Source organism: Heliangelus exortis, chromosome 3 (assembly GCF_036169615.1).
Source record: "Heliangelus exortis chromosome 3, bHelExo1.hap1, whole genome shotgun sequence".
Lineage (NCBI taxonomy): Eukaryota > Metazoa > Chordata > Aves > Apodiformes > Trochilidae > Heliangelus > Heliangelus exortis.
In genome coordinates, this window is record NC_092424.1 from 1,858,019 (window position 1) to 1,881,811 (window position 23,793).

General features: G+C 42.7%; 1 protein-coding gene and 1 long non-coding RNA gene across 3 annotated transcripts in view; one reads left to right on the top strand and one right to left on the bottom strand.

The window, feature by feature from the left end:
* The window catches only part of KIF25 (kinesin family member 25), a 35,291-nt gene that overhangs the window by 11,134 nt on the left and 364 nt on the right, over positions 1-23,793 (top strand). Inside the window, exons 7-14 of the mRNA XM_071738878.1 lie at positions 943-985; positions 3,271-3,338; positions 7,060-7,134; positions 11,210-11,359; positions 12,336-12,512; positions 17,279-17,430; positions 20,222-20,419; positions 21,914-22,069. Coding sequence (XP_071594979.1) covers positions 943-985; positions 3,271-3,338; positions 7,060-7,134; positions 11,210-11,359; positions 12,336-12,512; positions 17,279-17,430; positions 20,222-20,419; positions 21,914-22,069 — 1,019 coding nt within the window. The remainder of the gene's footprint in view (positions 1-942; positions 986-3,270; positions 3,339-7,059; positions 7,135-11,209; positions 11,360-12,335; positions 12,513-17,278; positions 17,431-20,221; positions 20,420-21,913; positions 22,070-23,793) is intronic.
* Positions 3,958-23,793, bottom strand: part of LOC139793922 (uncharacterized) — a 28,297-nt gene continuing 8,461 nt past the window's right edge. For both annotated transcript variants that reach the window (XR_011724877.1, XR_011724878.1), the window contains exons 4-5: positions 18,157-18,264; positions 3,958-4,034 (exon numbers count right to left, since the gene is read on the bottom strand). This is a non-coding gene — a long non-coding RNA (uncharacterized lncRNA). The remainder of the gene's footprint in view (positions 4,035-18,156; positions 18,265-23,793) is intronic.

Sequence of the window (23,793 nt, forward strand, 5' to 3'; positions counted from 1 at the left end):
GCTGTAGCAAGCTGAATTCTCCAGAGATGATTAACATGAAAGAAAGAAGGGATTGAAACACAGACAAACAAAGGGGAAAACTAAGTGGGTGGCTAGAAACCAGTAACATAACCATTTGCTCTAGTGATAAACAACTGAGTTGGGGATTTATTCTGCTTTTGCTGGGTGGTAATTCTACAAAATACTATTCAGTGTTATAAAGTTTATTAATTTTTGGCTAATCTTTTAAAAATACAGAGTTGTTTTAACTAGAACTCCATCAAAAGTAGCAGACAAGAAATTTCAAGGAGCCTGAAGGGGAAACTTTCAGATATACCTGGGAGTACCTCTGCTTGATATACCTGGGAGGGACCCACTCACTGGTCTTGGTGTGTGGAACAGTGCAATCAGCTGCTGAATTGCCATGTAAAACAGGATGGGCTGGGCCAAACAAACAATTGTTTTATATAAAAACTTCTCTTAATATATCAAAAAGTAATATAAAGAAAACTTAGTTGTAAAACAAAGGACTGATTCTCTTCCACACATAAATGAATTTACACACCTCAGCAACCCCAGACAGTTTTTGGACAAGTCATGGATGCAAGATCAGGGGCAAATACTAAAAAGGGTGTTTTTCACTTTAATGTTCTAAAGGGAAAGCCTTTGGTTCCCAGCTCTCTTTACAATCTCAAAATAATATGGTGACTTCCCTGTGAATTACTCTTCATTTGGTTTGTTCTGAATTTCTTTTTTAAGCAGGTTTACACTTTGTTGGGTTTTTTTTTTAATTCACAATCAGCTGTGGTGTTAGCATGTACATTAGGTACAATAAAAATGGCATTTCTGAAATGTGTGTTTCGCAGGCATTTTGAGCCCTGACTTTGCTAAATGAAACATTTATGGTTTGAAAGGTACCTTTTTTCCTAATTGCTTTTTTGTTTGTTTGTTTTTTTCTTACAGGCAAAGAAACCCTTCAGAAGAAGTGGCATATGCAGTTGATGATGTGAGTATTTGATGGTGAAATTCAAAAGCACATTCATAAATCCTGAGAAACAAGGGACATGTGAGCTATGGGTTCTAAAAAAAAAAATTGAGGTACTTTCCTCTCTCTCAGTGCCCAGCTTCCATCACCCATGGGTGCAAGAGAGGGTGATTTGTACTATTTTCATCCTTGGTCTTTGTTGCAGTGATATCTTGGAGTTTTGGACTGTTTGCAGTAGTCAAATTTTCTGCAGTCTGTCCCTGTTTGCTGTAGCTACTTCTAAAACTGTCAGGTTTTGGTTTGTTTGTGATTTGTTTGGTTGGGTTTTTTTTTTTTTTTTCATTTTATTATTGCAACAAAATTAATAAGTTAGGAGAGAAATATGATCTCATGAACCCAACAGCCTGCATGGTGCTGCAGCTTAGCATGTGACAAAGTGCCCTGGCTTAGATCCATCAGAGGAAGGAGAATTGCATTGAGGTTGCAAATCCAGATGACATTCCAGCATTAAACAAGGCCATTACCAAGATAACAAATTTCAAAAGGCACAGCAGTGTGAGCTAAGGTCCAAATATCAACCTGGGTTTTCATTTTTTTTGCCACCACAGTGCTCAGTTGGCTCCTTGCTGGTACTGACATGGTGATGAGCCAAATTTTCTTCTATAGTAGAGTGCTTAGAATGTTGCTGGAGTGACCTACAACATGTTATGCATTTAAATCTCCCAAATTATAACTTCATTAGGCAGATCTTGCATAAAGTGGATATTTATTTATATATATTTATGTGCAATTACTGAAGAGCTCATGAAGAGTCAGCAAAGAGCAAATATCTCAGGAGATAAAAATCAAGGCTTTGTAATGGTAAGCACAGTATTTTGGGTGTCCTGAGAAAAGAAACTGTCTGCCTCTATGTGATCAATTAATTTCCAATCATTTTCAGAAAGTTTTTACTTGTGAATAGTTGAGAAAAAGAGGATGGGAAAGAGGCTGCTCTGAATATCAAGGAAGGTGCAAGATTCTGCTCTTTCTTCAAGCTAGGACTGGGAAAACATGAATTAACACAGCTAAGACCCTTCTTTTCTTGGGAGATAATTTTGTAATAGATCAGGTAAAGGGAGCTGTAGCAAAATCAGTTTTTTTCTGTCCTATTTCTCACCTCAGGGAAAGCTAATCTGCAAGTAAATTTGTTATCTCAATCAGAAATGCATTTCATAGCTCTATGTCCTTTTTCTGTTTGTTTTTTAACTCCCCCAGAGTCTGTAGGTTACTGATCCTATTAGAATTTCTTTGTCAGGTTTTTTTTGCTAGCCAAGTGTTTTACTCACACCTGTGCAGCTGCTATTGCTCATCCTGCAGACTTCTCCTCATGAAATTGATGCTACATTGGCCTTCTCCAAAGTGGAAGAAATACTTTTAAACCCCAAACAAGAAATTTCCTTTTCATGTGCCATTTGCATGCTGGGCAGACTGTTATTTGCTGATTTGCTCAGCTCTTTGCAACTTCAGCCTGTGGCAATGCTCACTTCCAGCCAACTTCACCACTCCAAGCTACTTCTCTGAAGCAGAGTAGGAATTTCAGCCCTCCCATCAGATGCAGGAATATAACCAGAGCCAGGAAACCTTGAATTAGATGATTTAGTGTCTCAGTGAGTGTACACCTGAACTACTGTAACACCCCACAGTTCTTTTTTCTGCAGTTCTGCAGTGTCAGGGCACAGAAGTTGCTACATCATCACACCAGTCTGCTGTGCTCACACTCTGGTAATACTTTACAGAGCTGCTTACATAGGTGTCAGTCTTAAAAAGCTACTATAGAATCCATCTGGGAAGAGGATTTAATAAAAACTTGTGGAATTCCAGCAGCTGTGCTAGTGCAGCTCTTTCTCACTCTTGTGGACCAGCATGTTATTCTGTGAAATGTGCATCTTCTGCTCAGTTCTAGGCAGAAATATCTATGAAATATATATGAAATCAACCAGAAACTGCACTGTGAACACTGCCCTTGTAATAAAAAAGGCCTCAATTTGCTGGGTTTTTTTCTAGCTAGAGGTTGGGTTCACTTGCTTAGGGTATTTCTAGGCACAAGAAGTTGAGGTAAAGGTTTGGATTTTTCTCATGCACTGTGCTGGCTGTTCTTTCAATCTCAGTGTTTAGAGATCCTCTCTTCCAGCCTTGGTGGCTGCAAGAGAAGGGCCTTGGACTTCACAAACCTCTATTACTGTTGTCAGATGGAATGTTAAGAAATGATAAATATTTGTGTGTGTGTGCATATGATATTTACTGTGTTTGTTTGTGTTTTCTCTTAGGAAACTGTCCTTGTGAAGTGCAACCGTCCTGGCCATGCAGCAATAAACAAAACTTTCCAGTTTGAGAGGTTGGTAATCCTGTGTGACAGTCTGGATTGCTGCAAGATTTGTATAGTGAAGGTTGATTTTTTTAGTTGATTAGATTATAATGTTATTTTTAAGTTATTATTTATTAATTAATTTCTGTGATATTCACATTCTTCCCTGGACAGAATAATGCACTTCTAATAATGACTAGAAATGACACACTTCAGTCTTCCCTCTGTGTGAAGAGTACTGATATGCTAATTTTTAACCTGTGTAAAGACCTCTTGGATGCTCTTCACACTCTGAGTAGCTCTGATGATCCTTGTGACAAGTTTGAGACAGCAAAATGCTACCCACATGCTAAAGGGAAGGATTTGAGGTAGATTGCATGGCTTCAGCATGAGACATAAAGCATGAGTGAGCTGGAAACTCCAAGCCTTGATGCTCAGCCAGGCTACTTTTAACTTAAAATGTCCTGAACATAGCAAGGTAGAGTAGTGGCATGGGAGCTGGTGCTCCCCAGAGGAAGAGCTGTAGTGGGAACACTTCCCTTCCTTCTTAGATGCTCAGGATCCCACACAGACAAGAGATTTTTGAATGCAGCAGCTGTGATAAAGGTTTTAATTGGTGTAGGTGCCTTATGAGGTGCCTGAGAGTCAGTCTGCAAGACAGAAAACTTCAGGGAGTCAGGCTGAAAGGTGCTTTATGTTCCTTCAGAATGGAGCTGATCTGACCCTCTGAAAACAGAAGAGTTAAATTAATACAAATGCAAGCCAAGAAATACAAGATTTTACCCCATGCCTTGTTTCTAATGCAAGCTTTGGCACAGGAGGCTCTCTACCTTGAAACATGCTTCAAACCCCTCTGGAAACAGAACACCAAGGATGATTTCCTGCTTCCTTCTTGAAGACAAAACTTGATTTACAGTCAAATGCATCCAACACAAATTATTTGTCCTGGTTTAAACTTAAGCTCTGAGCCTACTCATTGCAAATTTAGGTTTGCTGAGCATTGCCAGTCTCTCACCCTTTTCTTGAGGTGTCCTTCTAAGGTGCTGCCCTCTACTCATGAAGAGTGGGGCCTGCAGGTGTGTTGGCCACCAAAAAACTGAAATTTCTTGAGACTGTGTAAATCTTGGGGAAGTTTTACTGAGCTGATGGGACTCCCTTGACACAAGGCACATGAGATCTCCCAGGGAACACAGCCCCTTGGCATGGTTGCTGGGCTATTCAAAGTTATTCCTTCCACCCTCCAGCTCCACCTTACACAGCCACAGCAGCTGAAATAAAATAATGCTGGAAATCAGCTCTGTAGGGCAACAAAAACAATGGGATTGACACAGAACTCCAGAGGGGCTGTGAGTCTGGGCATGTGGTGGAGATCCTGATAATCAGGAAAAGGGTTAAAAAAATGTAAATCCCCCAAAGAATGCAGTTCTCAGGAATGTTTTTTCAGTGTCCCAGCACAGCTCTGTTTTATAAACAGAACAGCATATGGTTCTTATGAACTCAAAAAAAAAATGTTTTTTTTTTTAGCAAACTTTTATGGAGCTAATAAATGTCTAAATATTTGATTTCAGCTCAGGAAGAAAATTCCAGCTTTCAGCATGTTGTGCTTTTATAATTTTATTGGCAAATCAGTTAGCAAAATATAGAAGAAAAAAGAAGCTCAGAATTTTCAAGATGAAATTAACATTAATCAGTCCACAGGGACAAACCTCTCATTGTCCTGGTAAAAACACCCAGGTTTATAGAAGGAGATTCTTTTGATTTGCTGCATCTCTTATGGACTGAGATAACTGGTTAAGGGGGTGTCCACATTTCAGCCAGAGTTGTGCTGAAAGTGTGACACAAACTAGTTCAAGCCTACTTAAACTACTTCATTTGGATCCTGGCAGAATTTGAGGAATGGGGGATAAGTGATGATTCTAATTTAGTCTAAAAAAGTTGATTCCAGCCCTGGTTGCTGTTGGTAGCAATCATTGGCTTTATTAGACAACAAACTCATCAACAGCAAGGGAAGGCTATGAGTGTTCTCATCTATAATGTCTTTTTATTTTGGTTTGTTGTTTTTTTTTTTTAATACAGTAGCTCTGAGATGTTTGGATGTGTTAGGAAAAACATAGAATTTCAAGACATCCCAAGTTGGAGGCCTATTTGTGTAAATGGAGGACTTGTTACTAATGAATATTTCATCAGTTGCAGATGATAAATGCAGCAGAGAAAAGTGTCTGGAGGTGCTTTTGCTCCCTCACACTGACCTTGCAGCTTTGATGTGCAGAGTTTACTGAGGGATAAGCACATCTGCATGCAAAGCAAGGATGGAGTTCTGCTGGTCAGGGTCTGGGTCCTCCTGCTACAAAACTGTGCCACATCCCTGAATATTTCTTGTTTTCTCCTTGTAGTTCTCCTTTTCTCCTTGTAGTGCTTGCTGTCAGCACAGCAGTGGAATGGCCAGACCAGCAATATTTGCCCATCAAGCCAGACAAGTGCTCCTTTCCTGATTAAAGGGAGTACATTTTCCTGCAACTGGCAATTAGGCTGTGGAACATGTTGCCACAGGATGTGACTCCAGGCCAAGAATTCCACAAGATGCAAAAAAATCCCCAGAATACTAATTCCAATAATATTTTTTTTGAAACTGATATTCAATTCAGATTTCAGTTTTGAGGCCAGTTTACAGATTTAAGGATTAGGATGAGCCCCAGAGATGGATTACTCTGTCTCCAGCCTCCATGGTGTCTCCTGCTCCTTTCCCTGGCTGTTGTCAGGAAGAAAAAGCTGAACTAAGTGGGTTGGCTCTAATTGAGTATCTGTTTATCAGAGATCCCTTGTTTATTGAGAATATGAAATCTGCATTTCTGCAGGCTGAAGTAGCCAGATATTGGTCAAATATACAAAGAGACTTCAATAAATGTTAAATAGCACACTCTGTCTTATTTTAGTTAAACTTGTAGCATCTTATACAAGCTGTGTGTTGCTGTTAAGTAAAGGGTATTGGTATGCTGGATACACAGGGAAGTAACTATGTTTTGTAATGTTTGCTGCTGTGAAAATTCCTGGTTTTAATTACTCATTTTGCTCTAAGCTACAGAGAACACACACTGGGAAGTAGAGTAAAAAAAATTAAAAAGAATCACAACAGAGAGATTGCAGAAAAGGAAGCTTTTTCCAAAGATTTGTACCTTTCCAACCATTTGTGCCTTCAGTAGTTCAGTGTGGCTAATGACATTCATGGCTTGGATTCTGCTGATTTTGTGTAAACAGCATTTGGAGCAGAATATTATCTCCAGGAGATACATTCTTGGTGTGCTGGAGAAGAAATGAAGGAGTTAGGGTGTCCTCATTCTGCAATCAGAATATCCTCCCTTTGGTGATTTCCTATTTTCAGGTCCTGATTTTATGTTCTACAAACTTTCCAGTTGAAAAGGCTGGAGGAGAAGGTTCTTTAAGAGCCCTGTGTCAACTTTTTTTCCCCCCCTTGAATCTGGAAACTCTGCAGTCATTTTAGACATCATTTTTTTGGCCCAAGGATTGTCCTGGCATTGCTTTTTTCTATAAGGTGGAATTCTATTCATTCATTCTATTCCATTCCATTTTTTTTTCATTCTGTCTAAAGATTAGTCCAAAATTCAAATCATAATGTAAAAGAATGTTTTATGGTTTTATGGTTTATGCCTCCATTTTCCCTAGTTTGTATTCTTTTATTGTGTCAACACATTATTTTTTTTCCTTCAGTTAATCTCTGCACTTTGCTCCTCAGAGTTTACAGTCCTTCAGAGTCCCAAGAGACAGTATTTGTGGATGTGGCCCCTTTGCTAACATCTCTCCTGGATGGGTAAGTTAAAAAGTGGGAGTAAGAAAGCCAAAGGGCAATAATCTACTGCAATCCATCAATTAAAAAAAAAAAAATACTGTATAGTGGTGGTCCTGCCAAGTTTTGTGGCTTTGCAGTTGCATTTTCCTGTTTTCTTTCCACTCAACACAAAGTGAATGTTTTTTCCTGATGGTAAACACTGAAAACACTGTTTACAAAAGTTAGCAGAGCAGGCAAATTTCAGAACCAAAAAAACTTAGGTTTCTTTTCATCTGGTTTCATTCTGGCCAACTTAAGCTTTGCTTCTAATGGAGGATACTCTCCTTTTTTGTGTGTTTTGGTAGGTTTGTGCTTTCTAACTGCTCTGCATTTGTATTTTATACACTGCCTGCCAGGGTGAGTCTGATCAGCTCTGCTGGGTTTGTGTGCAGGAGGTGGCATCATCAATTCCTGGTTGCACCAGAACTGAGCATCCTCAGTGTGGTTCTGACAGTCCTTCAGACACTGGAGTGCAAACAGAATTCTGGTTTGAGTACAAAACTGATCAGTAAGAACCTCTAATCAATATGTGCAATCATTTTTAGCCTCTGAAGTTCATGAAGGGGGATTCTCCATTTGCACCAGAGGCAACTTAAGCTGTTGGTGGAATCCTTGAAGCTTAAGCTGGGATTCAACCCAAACTTCCTTTGCTCCTTCCTCACTCCTGCTCCAATTCCAGTCACTTACAGATGGGTTTGTGGAGCTGCCATGGACCTTCCCCTCCCTGCAGAGGGACAGACAGTCCCTGTCCACCCAGAGTCTGCATGCTGAACTTTCCAAGTCTCCTTTTCTTAAGAAGAAAAGAAGAGGCACAGAGGAGATGGTGGATATGGGGCAATGCCAGTCAGCTCCTTACACCTCCCACAGAGGGGCCCCTACCTGAGCTCAGGGAAGTCCTCTGGGGCCAAAGAGGCATCCTGCCTTACCAAGGATAAGGAACCACAGTTTCCAGAGCTAGGAAACTCTAGGCTCAAGGAGTTTGAAGAAGTCCTGAATAACTCCAGAACTACTGTTTTCTCTCTCTGTTTTCCCTTTGCAATGAACATGTTTGCTTTGGCTCTGTCTGTTGCCCAAGTATCTTCAGACAGATCTGATCTGTACCTTGATCTGCTGTACTTCCCCCTTTCTAATTTCCACATGGAGGGAATCCTCTCCTAAAAGCTAGGATTTTTATAGTCACTTAGGAAATGTTCTGTTACTGAAAACAAAAAAGCTGTCTTGTTCTTTCAGAAGTGCCATTTAAACAGAAGCAGATTTTTGGGGAGGGCAAGGCTGTGCCTACAAGCCATGTTTCTCAGCAGCTTTCCCATTGTAAATGGGAAACAGACACACTTAGTCTGAACCTTGAACCTTTTTGCTGCTCCTGATTGTTTTAGTCTGGGCTCCAGAGTGGTCTGTAACAACTTCTAGCTTAAGTAGAAAGGAATGTTCCACTCCTTTATTATTTTTTTCTTTATTTTTCTTTCTTAATGAATTGTTTCATTTTTCAGTACAAATATACAGGAAGAAAAGATTGTCCCACGTGCAGAGCAGACAATGTACAGCAGACTTCAAAGTTTACAGTTAGCTGGACAGGGCCAGGGAAGGAGTAAGATAACATTTCTTTACAGCATTGATCAATCAAACTTGTTTGTTTATTTTAAAGCCTACATCTCTTCTCCTTTGATATCCTTTAAGTGTTCTCTCCTAGTGATAACTCTGCTGCACCGAACAACCACACTCTTTTCAGGAGAGAAATGCTGTTAAACTTTTGGTATTCTGGCTTGACAAGAAGAGCTTGACACAAGAATATTAACTGACAAAGCAGAGTGGAGAAAGAGAAATGTCAGGGCACACAGGTTAATTGTAATCCAAAATTTTCAGGTTGCTCTCCCAGAAACCATGGTGGTGTCACCAGAACACCAACAGAGTAAACCAGGTAAATTTAAACCACTCTGCTCTTTCTCTTCCTGTTCAATTACTCAACAGGTATAATACTGCTTCAGACAGCTGGATCTCATCTGGCCTTACTGAATTACTGGGGTGTTTTAGGGTTTTTTTGCATCTCTGTCTTCAATGTTCCAAGCACCTGTTCACTTAGCTTTTAATCATACCTCCTGTGTCTTGTCAGAACTATTGTGTCCCTGATGCTTTTTTTTTCCAACAAGTAGCAATTAAGGAAAAATTGAATAGCTGGACTAGATGAAAGTTTGAGAGACTTCCAAAGAAGACTTCCATTCTGGTTTTCCTATGGAAAGCTACCACTTGCAAACTTCTGGCTCCCTTTTTGGTTCCAAAGCTTTCCCTGATTCTGAAGCAGGGCTAAAGTCTCATGAAGCTATGGACTGGCAGGGCAGTGTGTCTTAGGGGTAGAGTTGTGAAAATTCCTCCTTGTTAGCCTTGCTGAAAGCTTCCTAAATTAGAGGGAGCTTTTCCACTGACATCAATTCAAGAAGAGTTATGTCAGCAGTGAAAACTGAGAGAAATCCATTGTTGCAGATTTACAGCCCTAATTTCTAGCACATTTCATTTTGCTATAGTGCTCTTTATTTTCATTTAGGATTGTCTCATCCTCTTTACTTCATCAAATCTATGACTGAGCTTCTATTTCATTCTTTGCATCCTGAAATGCAGAGGGACCTTAGTTACAGGTTCATTTGCTGCAGAATTGACTTCACATCCCCAGAAGGATGCCCAGATATTTGCTGTGTTGCTTATCAGCTCACATTGCTTTCTATCAAGAGAAAGCTTTCTAAATAATCCTCCAAAACTAATTGCATGCTTAAGATGCACAAAATTTGCTGCAAATATATGTCTATTTCTCTGCAGTGGCCATGTAAGTAACTCATGGCTTAAAAGCATAAATTTAAAACAGTTGGATGAGGGGTGTTCATTGAAATTTGCTGACATATGCTTGAAAAAAAAAAAAGATTTTTGATATGAGGAAAAGCACTGGATAACCAAAAGCAGCTGTTCAGGTCTTCCCACAGAGGAGGTGTTTTAGGCAGTGACATTTTGTGCCTCTGGACAAACAAGACAGTCCAGGAAGCAGCAGTTCTGGTAGGAGCAGAACAGATGAAGCCAAGCAGGGAATAACCTTCACCTGCAGAGTGCAGTGCTGGTCCTCAAACGCAGCACTGTGCCTGGTACCTGGTGTCTGCCCAGGTGTTTGGCTCAAGATGTTGACTTTGGTCTGTCTTAGAAACACACTTTCTGGGTAGGATTCCTCCATCTCCATCCAGATCCCTGCAGCACAGACATCCACAACAGAGCTCAAAGCTGTGGACTTCTTTTATTCTTAATTTTGGTGCAGAGAAATAGGCATTTTCAGAGCTCTGTCCACCTCCACTTTAGCAGAGGATGACTTGGTTCATGGGTGCCTGTACCTCTGCAGTGACATTGCACATTTCCACCTTCTACAAGTCCATATCAGAGCAGTCTCTACCACTCCTATTCCAGAAGAGTCTTGGTGTGTGTGCTTATCCTGACCTAATGCATTTGGTTTCAAATTTGTGCCTCTTATTAGGGCTGTCTTATCTTTTCCACTGACAGGGCTATGACTTATGAGCCTGCCTGACCAAAAAAAAAAAAAGTAAAATAAATGAGAAAACTGAAGAGTTTACTGTTCCCAGCTGTTCAGATATTAGTGCTGTGGTTTGCAGACAAATCAAACCCAGCCATGCTTTACTTTAAAATGTTCTGCTGTAAACTGCAGTGGTTCAGGAGCTGATTAACAAGCAGCTCAGTAGTGCCTGAACTGGAAGCTGGGCAGACAGGAGGTCTAACCTCATCAGTCAGTCCCTTCAACTCTGCTTAAGAAACAAAATCTGTTTAGGTGATGTTATGAGCACTGCTTTAATTTCTGACAGATCTTTGAGATCTCCAGAAAGAAACCTGCAGGGCCAGTGTGTGTATTTTTATTTCTTTCAGCTTGCTTTAGTGGGAGAGTTGGACCAGATCCCTTCCAGCTCTGATAAATCTGGGATTCTCTGATCCCAAATTGTCTGGGGTTTGATTTGCCACCTAACAGACACATTTGGTAATGATAAAAATAAATGAAGGCCCTTTTACTTTTCAGGTACAACGTGTGTATCATGGCTTATGGGCAAACTGGAAGTGGGAAGACTTACACAATGTTGGGACCACAATTAGAGGAGAACTTTGCATTTTCCACTGAAGATGAATCAGAACTGGGAATTATTCCTCGTGCTACCCAAGAAGTGTTCAGGTAACAGTGAAGGAAAGGCTCATCTTAGTGGCAGTCACCTTCAACTTTATAGGAAGGATAAAATAATATTTGTAATGTGTTTATCATTAGACATTTCAGCTTGACAATGATCAATAGGTAAAGTTTCTGATTGCCACTTGGTATTTGAATTTTGAGTATGATTCAACCTTAGCTGTGGGAATCCAAAAGACTATGAAGTTCTCACAAGTTCTGTGAAAACTGACAACTGGAGCAGCTGAAGAGGACCCAGATTAGAACCCAGTCCCAAGAAGCATGAGAGCAGAATATTTAATCACAACCTGTTCCTGCTTTGAGAGCTCTTTGATTTTTCTAATTTGATTTTTCTTTGATTTTCTAACTGAACCTAATGCATGACTTGAACTGCAACACAGCTATGTTACCACAGAGGTTTTATTCAGCTAAGCCTGTTTCTTTTGGAGAAGGGTATAAACTAAATCAAAGATCCAATTTAACACCAGAATAACTGTGCCTACCTGTAAATACCCTTCTGAAGAGAGAAACCCTTTATTTATGAATGTTCTGAGGCTGTGGACAGATAACCACTTAGAGTTTACCATCTCTACCATCTTTATTGCTTGCACTCTGCCAGATTTCATCATACTCTGAATGCAGCAACATCCAGCAAAGAAATGGTATAAAAAAAGTCTTGAAGTAGGAGCAGTGGAGAAAGTAAGGTAGTGGAGAAAAACCTTGTAAGCTGGCAAGTTTGGGAATGGAAGTTTTTTTTACTGCTCATGTATAATTTAACTGTATGTTCTGATTCTAATGTTAGCATGTGTATGGTGGCTGCAGAACTTGTATCATGTTAGAATTAGATTACAGTTAAAGAACAGATTTTATTTAGAGGTTGTTCACTTATGGTTTCACTTCAACATTTTTTTTTTTGCTTTTGTGTTCTCTCTGTCTTGTTTTTTTTAATTTTTCTTTTTTTTTTTTTTTCATTTTTCTTCTCCAGGCTTATTTCAGAAAAGCCACCAGGAAGCTACTGGGTGGAGGTTTCTGTTGTACAAGTGTATAATAATGACATTTTTGATCTTCTGGCCAAAGACAATTGTGGAAAAGTTTTTGGAGTCAAACGTGATGTTGTCACAACCCGAGAGGGAAGGAGTGATGTCCCATTGCTCACACATGAGTAAGTACAGGCTCTGATCCTTAGCCAACCAGAGCTGTCACCAGCTGCACTACAGGCACCACTTCCATGGGATGAGTCCTTGCTTTGTCCAAAAGAAGAGCTCTGACTCTTTCCATTAGCTCAGTCTGTGAGACTGCATTTGGCTGCAAAAGTCAAAATACTTTCAGAAACAAGAATGCCAGCAGTTTGGGTTATACTCCTGTGCTAAGCACCTTCCCTCAGAGTGCCTGAAGAGAGATGTGCATTTCACTGCTGATGGATCCTGTCAGCTCTAGAAAAAGAAGAACCAAGCTTGTCACAAAGCCCTTTTCCTTCAGTCTTGCCAAATTATAAAAGGTACAGGCTATAACAGGGATGGATGTTCTGCTTGTAGATTTTCATGCAGCTCTTCCCTACACACACTGTAGTTTAAAAAAGAGACTTAAGCAAGAATAACATTTCAAGTAATTTTTTTTTAGATAAATACCCCTGTTACTGTTACACTGCTTGATATTCTCATTTTGTAACTGGAGGCATTAAAATGGGAATTGATATGCTGGCATTTGAACCCAGAGTTCTTGGAAATCCAGGGTTTTTAACCTATAAGTTCAGAAGTAGCTAAACCTCTGCCTATTCAGTTTTAAGATGTCCACCCTGCCAGTGTTGGTGTGTGGTTTGATTCTTATTTACACATCTGGATGGTGTAGGGAGAGCTGAGGTTACAGCTCTTTTAGTGCCTTTTGCATTTTAATGTCTTCTTGTACTTATTAAGCAGCACAAAGGCTGATTTCAGTACACACATGTGTAGTGTACAAAGCAGGTAAATAATACTTTCTTGCTCTATATAAGCCACTTCCCTTGGCTGCCTAGATGGTAAAAAATCACAGGTTCACCACAACTCATCCATGAACAAGAGTGAATCCTTTCAGGTGCTTCATTTTGGCCATGGCTGTGTTGTTTAGGCAAGCACCAAACCAACATTGGCAAAGAAATGATGACAAACAGTCCTGGTGGCAACAGAGAGGTGATGCTACCCAGAAAATTAAGTTACTGGGCATCTCCCTGTGACTGGACAGATTCTAGAAGGGAACATTTCTGCTTCTACACTACAGAGAGGTCTAGAAACTTAGGGAAAAAAAAAAAGAAAAGCCCTACTCCTTGCATAAATGATGTTTGTGAGAAGAGAAGCAGCATCTGGTGCTGAACGGTGCTGATCCAGTTGGCGGCTGCTATCCAGTGGTGTCCCCCAGGGATCAGTGTTGGGCCCAGTTCTGTTTAATATCTTTATTGATGATTTAGATGAGGGGATTGAGTCCATCATCAGCAAATTTGCAGATGACACTAAGCTGGGGGGAGTGTGGATCAGCTGGAAGGCAGGAGGGCTCTGCAGAGGGACCTGGACAGACTGGAGAGTTGGGCTGATCCCAACGGGATGAGGTTCAACATTCCAAGTGCCGGGTCCTGCACTTTGGCCACAACAACCCCATGGGGAGCTCCAGGCTGGGCACAGAGTGGCTGAGAGCAGCCAGACAGAGAGGGACCTGGGAGTCTGGATTGCCAGGAAGGTGACCATGAGCCAGCAGTGTGCCCAGGTGGCCAAGAAGGCCAATGGCATCCTGGGCTGGCTCAGGAACAGCGTGGCCAGCAGGTCCAGGGAAGGGATTCTGCCCCTGTGCTCAGCCCTGGGGAGGCCACAGCTTGAGTCCTGTGTCCAGTTCTGGGCCCCTCAGCTCAGGAAGGAGATTGAGGTGCTGGAGCAGGTCCAGAGAAGAGCAAGGAGGCTGGGAAGGGATCCAGCACAAGTCCTGTGAGGAAGGGCTGAGGGAGCTGGGGGTGTTGAGGCTGGAGAAGAGGAGGCTCAGGGGAGACCTCATCACTCTCTCCAACTCCCTGAAAGGAGGTTGGAGCCAGGGGGGGGTTGGGCTCTTTTCCCAGGCAACTCTCAGCAAGACAAGAGGGCACAAGAGGTCTCAAGTTGTGCCAGGGGAGGTTTAGGTTGGACATTAGAAAGAATTTCTTTCTGGAGAGGGTGCTCAGCCATTGGAATGGGCTGCCCAGGGAAGGGGTGGATTCTCCATCCCTGGAGATATTTCCAAAGAGCCTGGATGTGGCACTCAGTGCCATGGGCTGGGAACCACGGGAGGAGTGGATCAAGGGTTGGACTTGATGAGCTCTGAGGTCCCTTCCAACCCAGCCAATTCTAGGATTCTATGATCTTGCCCTACTGAAATGTTTGAGCCCAGTGTTATAACATTTCACATTTCTCTATAAAAATGCTTGTCATGGTCATCTGATCTCTGCTTTTCCAGGAGGAATTAGAAGACAGATAGGAAAAGCATCCCTCACCTCCTCCCTGCCAACTAAAATAAAACCCACCCTCAGTGATAATAATTGAAGGCAATGTTTTTGTCTTGTGGGTCTTAGTCACAGAAGCAGCCTGGGAGTTGTTTGTTTCTGTGGGTTTATGCTATTGCCAGAAAGCCTGGATAAAAACACAAGAATGTACTGGAGGGTTAGGTAAATATTGCTCTTCTTCCACCTAGCTGCATGCATTTATTGACAGGGATTTTCTAGCAGCTCATAGGAAAGTGAGACCCCAAAGATATTGGGAAATGGATTTCTTCACCAGGGGGGCTCCAGTGCTCTCCCTCTCTGTGTAACAATCACCACTGCAGTATTCTGGAGAGGGCTGTGTTTGGGGTACCCCTGTTCTTCAGTCTTAGGGCTGAACAGGATTTCCAGAGCAATTCTGCACCCTTGGTTGCACTGTGCATGCTCCATAAAGCATGGGATGGATTTAAAAATGACTGAATCTTGAATACTCCTTTTGCCCTCTCTGTTATGCTGCCTGGTGGGTTCCTCCCAGTCTCTGTGCTTGGATTTCCCCAACTCTGACTTCACTCCAGCTCCTGGCACCTGGTTAAGGTTCTGCTGCTAAGGGCATGAAAATCCCCTTCAGAAAAGGAGCTCAGAAGGGGCTGTGCAGAGGTGGTGGGTAACCCAGGATTTTTCCCTAGGCTTTGGGACAGAGAGAGGTGAGATGTAGCTGGACTTGTGCCTCAGAGACTACTAAAAGCTGTAATAAGGTTTCATTTGTCCTTCTAGTTAATGAAATAGCAGCTCTGTTTGTTTCTCTAAATTTTAATTTCTGGTAAAGGAACCTGGGACCTTGAACTAAGCACCTCTTAAAACCCCCCTACCTCAATTAACTGATGAATAGTCAATTCTAATGCAAAAAGAAATAAGAATATGGACTTGTATCTCAGTTACAGTGCAAACAGGGGGAAACCTCTGGTTCATCCACAGGTGAGATTAATAATTACACAGAAAGGTTAAGAAGAGAAAGCAAACCCAAACAAAGTAAGGGAATCATTGAATGAGGCCACCCAGCTGCCCAAAATCTAAAGTAAACAGCTGGTGCTTAGAATAAAAACACATCCTCAATTTGTGATAATATTTCATCTAGAATATATAGGCCTGCTGGGTCTCATTGGCTTCTCCATATATCCATTAAATTACAGTAGTCTCTTTCCTGCTAACATGTGCATCTTACTGAATCACCAAAAAAAACCCCTCAGTCTCCTTCTTTTATGGCTTGGTTGACTTTGGAGCACACTCAGCATCACATTTTCTAACCTAACCACAGCAGGGCCTTCTCTTTGCAGAGTCTGGCCCTGGAATGTGTGGTGCACACAGCACAAGGAAGCCACAGAGAGAACACTAAAAAATGATTGCTGCCAGTCCTGCTGAGAGGCTTCTGTGCCATGCCTGCAGCACTGCCTGGGGATGCTTTCTCCCTCCAAAAATCACAGTTTCCCAGCAGGTGTCCATCCCTGAGCACACCCTGAGGTCCCTCTTCTCCTGCAAACCACCTACCCCCTAGCAGAGGCTGCTCACCTCTCAGCCCAGCAGTCCTGGCTGTTGGGATATGAAGTTCAAAGCTCAGGAAGGCAAGGTCTTGGATTTGAGGTGATAATCAGATCCCCCCCAGTGTGAGGCTCTGCTGCAGTCAGCATGAAATGGTGGAGTTCAGGATCCTTGGGGCAAGAAGGAGGAGGGGACACAGCAGGGTCACTGCCCTGGACTTCAGGAGTGAAGAGTTTGGCCTCTTCAGAGACCCCCTTGGTAAAGTGCCATGGAATAAAGGTGTGCAGGGATGAGGGACTCCAGAATTATTATTCAGGGATCACCTTCTCCAAGCTTGGGAGCAATGCATCCTGACAAACCAGGCAAAAATTCCAGGAGGCCTGCATGGACCAACCAAGGAGCTCCTGGGCAAGCTCAGACATAGAAAGGAAACCATCAGAGGGTGGAAGCAAGAGCAGGTGGCATGGGAAAACATTCAGAAGAAATTCTTTAGTGTGAAAGTGCTGAGCCCCTGTGCCAGGTTTCCCAGAGAAGCTGTGGCTGCCCCATCCCTGGAAATGTTCAGGTCCAGGTTGGATGGGGCTTGGAGCACCTTGGGCTGGGGGAGGTGTCCCTGCCCATGGGGTTGGGACTGGAGGAGCTTTAAGGTCCCTTCCAACCCAACCCATTCTGGGATTCTAGATGAAAGGCTGAGAGGCCACTTCTTCCTGTGCTGCCTCACAGCTTTTGTCTTGAATTTTCACCTTGCACTCTATCCTACCTGAAGAAGTCTACAAACAGTTGTTTGTGCAGCTCAAAACTGGGGTTACCATAAGAAGTCACAAGAGTGAGGGAGTGGAAATGCTCAGATTCCTGTCTAAGTTGTCAGCTTTCTCATTGGATTTTTTCTGTGAGTTAAATCTTGTTTCCTGACTTCTTAGGACTGTTGAAAATGCATCTGAATTTCTGCATCTGGTGAAGAGAGGCCTCCAGCTGAGGGCCAGGCACCCCACACTGGTGCATGCTCACTCCTCTCGTTCTCATCTGGTGGTCACACTCACCATCACCACAATCACCTCTGGAGATAACTTTGGTAAGTGGGATGTTACTAAAATACACCTAGAGATGGGTAATTTTTTTGCAAAACAGTCTATAGACTGAGAAATTTTCCTATTTCTTTTTTTTCCTCCTTTTTCCAATGTTCAATATGTCCCTTGGCTTCTTTGCCAGTGTTTAATTTCTGCACACTTTCTTTAATAATAATAATATAGTAATTAAATATATTAATATATATTAATCATATAGTAATAATTAATAATCAATACTTAACATTAATATAATAATTAAATTTGTAATCTATATCATATATATAAATATAATAAATAATCTCATGTTCGAATGCTTCTGAAACTTTCACTTTTGTAACAACTTTTCACTTTTTTTAATGTATCTTGACTTAGAGTTCTTGAAATTTTATAGAATGAAGCAACTACTGAAATAAATTCCATTAGTGAACCTCAGAAAAGACATTAGATATCAATATGATAGATACTGAAACAGAGTAACTGACTTCATATGACATACCATGCAATTATTTATGCTAAGTTTGTAGTAGAGCTAACCATGTGTTTTAGGGATCATCATCTGCTTTTGGGTGAGAAAAAAGGATTTTTCTACCCACACTCTTGCACAAGCATCCCTTAAATTCAGAATTCCTGAACTGTTAATAAGAGGCCACTGCAGGAACTGACACCACAGTTGTCTTATCTACTGTGGCCAAACCTGTATTTCTGCCTCTCACCACCACACCAACACTTACCAGCTTATTGCTTGAGGAATAAATTCTGCTTTTAGGGGTTATCTTTGGGTTTTTTTGCTCATGTTGTAATCAGGCTCTCTGCTTCCAGTTCTGGGGTCCATCTCCTTCCTACTCTGCAACAACAACATGGTTTGAGGAAGTGGAAAATATTGAATTTTTTTTTTTTTTTCCCCCCCTTAGATTTCTATCAGAAATTAAATGCACAATATTAGCAAACCAGAACAAACAGAGCCTGGGCTTACCTCCAGGCCCTGCCAAGAGACACAGTTACTTCACAAGTTGAGGCTCCCCAGCTCCAGATGTTGGCTGGAGCCTGTTCCAGGGTTTTGTCACAGGCAGATGTTACTTCTCCAAGTGCAGCATTTGCATCCTCAGTGCTCCAGCCATCTGCTCTAGCCCAGACTTTGCCATTTCCCATTGCAGTCACCCTGCCAGGCAGCAAAGCTGCCCAGAAATAGCTGATTTATGGCTGCAGTGTGACAGCTGCTTCTGGCTGCTCTAAAAGGAGGAATTCCTGATTTTACAGGATGGGACAATTGTCAGGTCTCTCAGCACTGGGGATCTAAGGCACTAAATAAAAAGCTGGAAAGCCTGTGTTGAGTGCTGCACTTTTCCAGGTTTGATTCAAGTCTTTTAACATTTTGTTTCAGTGATGTCTGTGGAGAGCAGTTTCTGAATTTCCCTGTCTCAACCTGGGGAGCAGCAAGAGCCCTGATTTTCACCCTGCATGTCCTGAAGCCATTTATTCTGTGTAAACCCACACAGCTGCTCCAGCCACGCTGTCAGCACCTCCTGGGGGCTTTAGCAGCAGCTTAGCTGGGGAGGTGCAGAGCTCTGCAGCCCCTCTCAGTCTGCTCCTCACTCCTGTTCTGCAGCTCAGAACTTTCTGCTGTTGCAACAAGACTCTGAAGTCCCCAGGAGAGTCTGCTGCTCTCTCACCTTTCTACCAGTAGAGTGTGGGCCTTTTATTCTTGTTAATCTTTCAGAGAGAGATGGATGAAAAGCAAACACTGAATTAAAAATAATTAAAAAAAGCAAAACTGCATTGGGAAAGCCCTGCTGCATGTACTAAGCAGCTTTTCCAGAGAATCTTTCTTGCTCCCCAACAGTGAGTGAAAGCTGCTGCTGCTGCTGAGGAAGAAGACATGAACAGTTTAGTGCAGCTGCAGAACTACCAGGAGCAGTAGGTAACCAGCCTGAAAAAGTGTGAGTAATGCTGCTCACAGCTCCACATGGGGAGATGCAGCAGTGGCATAGGAGGGCTGGAGGGAACAAAAGGAGAAAAAGGAAGAGGCAGGATGAACTTTTTTTCTTCCCCTCCAGAGCACCAGCAGTTGATGTTTCAAATACACAGAAACAGACTTCAGAGCTTGCTGCTCCCAAATACTAAAAATCTCACTGCTGTCAATTTAAAGCATGAAAAAAAAAAAGATTTCCTCTGAAGTCCTAACTGGACTCTTGTTTTCCATGTAGAAGTGTGAGCAGTGGTGATATCAGATACAACAGAACAAGCAGTCAAGTCTTGTTATCAACTGGTATGGTGAACAAAACCTTTAGAAAATCCTTCTCCTGCTTGTGTCACTGCTTCTGACTGACACCCTCCTCTGTTACAAGAACCTACACCAGCAGATGAACTTTTTTTCTTGCCCTCCAGAGCACCAGCAGGTGATGTTTCAAATACACAGAAACAGACTTCAGAGCTTGCTACTCCCAAATATTAAAAATCTCACTGCTGTCAATTTAAAGCATGAAAAAAAAAAAGATTTCCTCTGAAGTCCTAACTGGACTCTTGTTTTCCATGTAGAGGTGTGAGCAGTGGTGATATCAGATACAACAGAACAACCAGTCAAGTCTTGTTATCAGCTGGCATGGTGAACAAAACCTTTAGAAAATCCTTCTCCTGCTTGTGTCACTGCTTCTTGTGACACCCTGCTCTGTTACAAGAACCTACACCAGCAGATCTTGTACATCTCCTGTTGATGCCCCATTTTTTCCCAACTCAAATTCCAGTGTCAGTAAGAAGCTCTCCTTGCTTTTTATGTTTTTTTTTTTTTTCACTAACCAGGTACTTCATGGGAAGATGAACAAATCCATCAAAGACTAAATAAAGAGGTTTCCTGCAGCTTCCCACAAAAAACAAGGGACAATAAACCCACTGCTTCTTCCAGACCTTCTTCACCAACCCAGCTTGAAGCCACTGAGAAGCTGAAGCAAGTCAGGACCAGGCTGCAGCTGGTGGATCTGGCTGGTAGTGAGTGTGTTGGTAAGTGCAGGAACCTCCCAGATCTGGGTTACAAGAGCTGCCTTTCCCTCTTTATTATTCTGACACACAGAGGGTGATTGAAACCCACAAATCCTGACATAAAACAAAATCTGTGTGCCTGATGGTTCCAGTTTTACACTGAAAACCTGCCTGCATAAGCCTAAAATAAGCCCAGGGCAGTTACCCATATCATAGGTGTTTTATTTCTTCAGAATGCTTTTATTAGGCCTTTTTTTCTACTCTGAAAATTAGCATGTCTTTGTAACAAAGTATTTAGGAGTGCATAAATTATTGAAATTCTACAAATATCTGTAATAATTGACAACATCATGTGTGGGGTTTTCTGCCTTGTTGTGGAAAGACTCTTGGAGGAAGTCAGTGTTGAAAAGATAATATTGTTTTCATTGTTTCTTCAAAGCATTTTCCTCCTCCTGCCTCCTCTTTGCACACAATAATTTCAAAAACTTGATTATTTCCTAAAGGACAAACTCTCTTACCAAGAAAAGCCATTCAGCCAAATGTACCATTCCAGAAATAATGTTTTGAAAACTGAACCAGTATTATGAAAGAGCCTTTACTTGACTGCCAAGAATTCTTGCTGTTGCTCACTGTTAAACTTTTGTTCTACAGAGAAACTTAATATAATAAGTTAATTTTTTTTTTCATTTGCTCTCAGTGCTTGGAAACCATTTGGTACACAGGCAGTTGAGCAACATTCTGAGTGTTTGCTCCCTGGGTTCAACCAGGATGAACATTTAATTAGTTTGGGGTTTGGTGGAGCAGATCCCCCTGTGGAGCCCAGAAGGGCTGTGCTCACATCAGGGTTAGATGTGGCTCAGCACCCCCAGAACTCCTGCCCTCAGCCAGGCTGCTGGAGATTTGATGATGCTGGACTGATAAAAATGAGGGCAGCTGTCAACTTGGAATTGTTTTAAAATGTGGAGAAATCAAAGGATCTGGCACACTTCAAATGTACACCAGCACCCTGCCTGGTTTGCTCCACAGCCATCCTGTATTTTTTTTACAGCATTTACTAAGTGAGTTTTTACTAAGTGGAACTAACTAAGAGTACTAAGAGTACTAACTCTTTAAAAACTCTGGCAAGAGTTTTGTGGAAGTTCATGTGACCAAATGTAGATAAAGGGCATTTTAACCACCTCCCCTCTCTGCATTTTTCTGCTTTTGGTTGCTGTCCACGCTCTCAGAAACCCCTGGACTAGAAAAGCAGCCATAGAACCCAGGCAGGTTGGTCTGAGGTACATCTGAGCTCTGATTATTGACCCCCTGGGGCTCTGTGCCCAGAGCCTCAGCCATCCCAGCCCCATCCCACACTTCTGTCCCTCCCTCTCCACACTCCTGGGGTCTTGGATTCTTCTCCATTTCTGAGTCAAAAGCCGATCAGATAGACACAGGATTTATTTTTTTTTCCCTGTTCCAAAACGAAGCATCTTGCTTTCCTCTTCCCATTTCCTTTTTTTCTCCCCTGTGCTCTAGGGATGTCTGGAGTGTCAGGAGCAGCCCTGAGGGAAACCTCCTTCATCAACCGCAGTTTGTCTGCCCTGGCAGATGTCCTGGCAGCAACAGCAGAGCAGAGACCTCACGTCCCCTATCGCAACAGCAAACTCACCCACCTGCTTCAGGACTCTGTGGGTGAGTGTCAGGGTTTAACACTGCCCTGGCAGTTAAACCAAGTGACAGATGCTCTCTGTAAGGCCCAGGGCATCCTGGGCTGGCTCAGGAACAGCGTGGCCAGCAGGTCCAGGGAAGGGATTCTGCCCCTGTGCTCAGCCCTGGGGAGGCCACAGCTTGAGTCCTGTGTCCAGTTCTGGGCCCCTCAGCTCAGGAAGGAGATTGAGGTGCTGGAGCAGGTCCAGAGAAGAGCAAGGAGGCTGGGAAGGGATCCAGCACAAGTCCTGTGAGGAAGGGCTGAGGGAGCTGGGGGTGCTGAGGCTGGAGAAGAGGAGGCTCAGGGGAGACCTCATCACTCTCTCCAACTCCCTGAAAGGAGGTTGGAGCCAGGGGGGGTCAGGCAGATATCAGTAGGATAAGAGGGCACAGACTAAAGAATTTTTTCCTAATATCCAACCTAAACCTCCCCTGGCAGAGCTGAAGCTGAAGCTCTGCCAGGGGAGGTTTAGGTTGGATATTAGGAAAGGATTCTTTGCAGAGAGGGTGCTCAGCCATTGGAATGGGCTGCCCAGGGAAGGGGTGGATTCTCCATCCCTGGAGATATTTCAAAAGAGCCTGGATGTGGCACTCAGTGCCATGGGCTGGGAACCACGGGGGGAGTGGAGCAAGGGTTGGACTTGATGAGCTCTGAGGTCCCTTCCAACCCAGCCAGTTCTAGGATTCTATGAATAAGGGAGAGAGACTGATGGGTTGGAAACTAAACTACACAACTTTAATGAAACAGTAATGATAAATAGGAAAAATTACTAAATATATACAAATATACAAATCTACAGGAAAATTGATCCCACGTTCCTTTCCCCCAATAACTCTCACATCACCCCTGAGGCTGCAGGGCAGCCCTGGGAAAGTCCAGGCTGGAATCCTGGGGTCAGGAGCAGTTGGGAGCTGGAGGCAGGAACACACAGATATGGGCTGGGATGGATCAGGAGCACAGGCAGAGGAAGGGATGGAATCCTCCCAGGATGCTGAAGGAAACAGGGACAGGTGAAGGAAAGGAAGCAGGAAAGGCAGGAAGGGCAGGAAGCTGGAAGCTCTGGTGATCCCCCAAATTTATCCTGAGTATGAGGTGTATGGGATGGAATCCTCTGTTTGGTCAATCTGCATCTATTTTGTCCCTTCCTCCCCAAAGGAGGCTGCAGGTGGGACCTCTTTATTCCTTCTGGAGGGTAAAATGTTCCCCAGAGCTGAGCAGTGGCCTTGGCTCTGCACACCAGGCTCTGGCTGTAACCATAAACATCAGTGGGATCAGTCCCAGCAGCAGATACTGACTGAGAAACTTGCTGTTCATTTCAGCAGTGCAGCTGCTTACAGGAGACTGAGCTGAAAGCAAAAGTACAAGGCAGAAAATCACCTTTAGCCTGGCCCAAACCAGGACAGTGAGGGATTATTCTGATTTTTCTGGTTTCTGGGATTTTTTCTGTTTTTTTCCTGGTATTCTAGTTTCTTTTCCTACTCTTTCCCCTTTGTTGTGCAAAGCCAAAGGATGCTCTTCCACTCCTTCCTTGGATGTGGGCCCAAGGAAGCTGTTTCACTCTGAATGTACAAATCTTTGGGAAGATTAATGAAGTGCCCAGACCCAGGGCATAGGTGCAGACTAAATAATGAAGCTGTAAAGGGGGAAAAAAAAATCTACATTACAAATAGTGAAAGATTTATTCAATCATCACACTGTTAGCTATGGA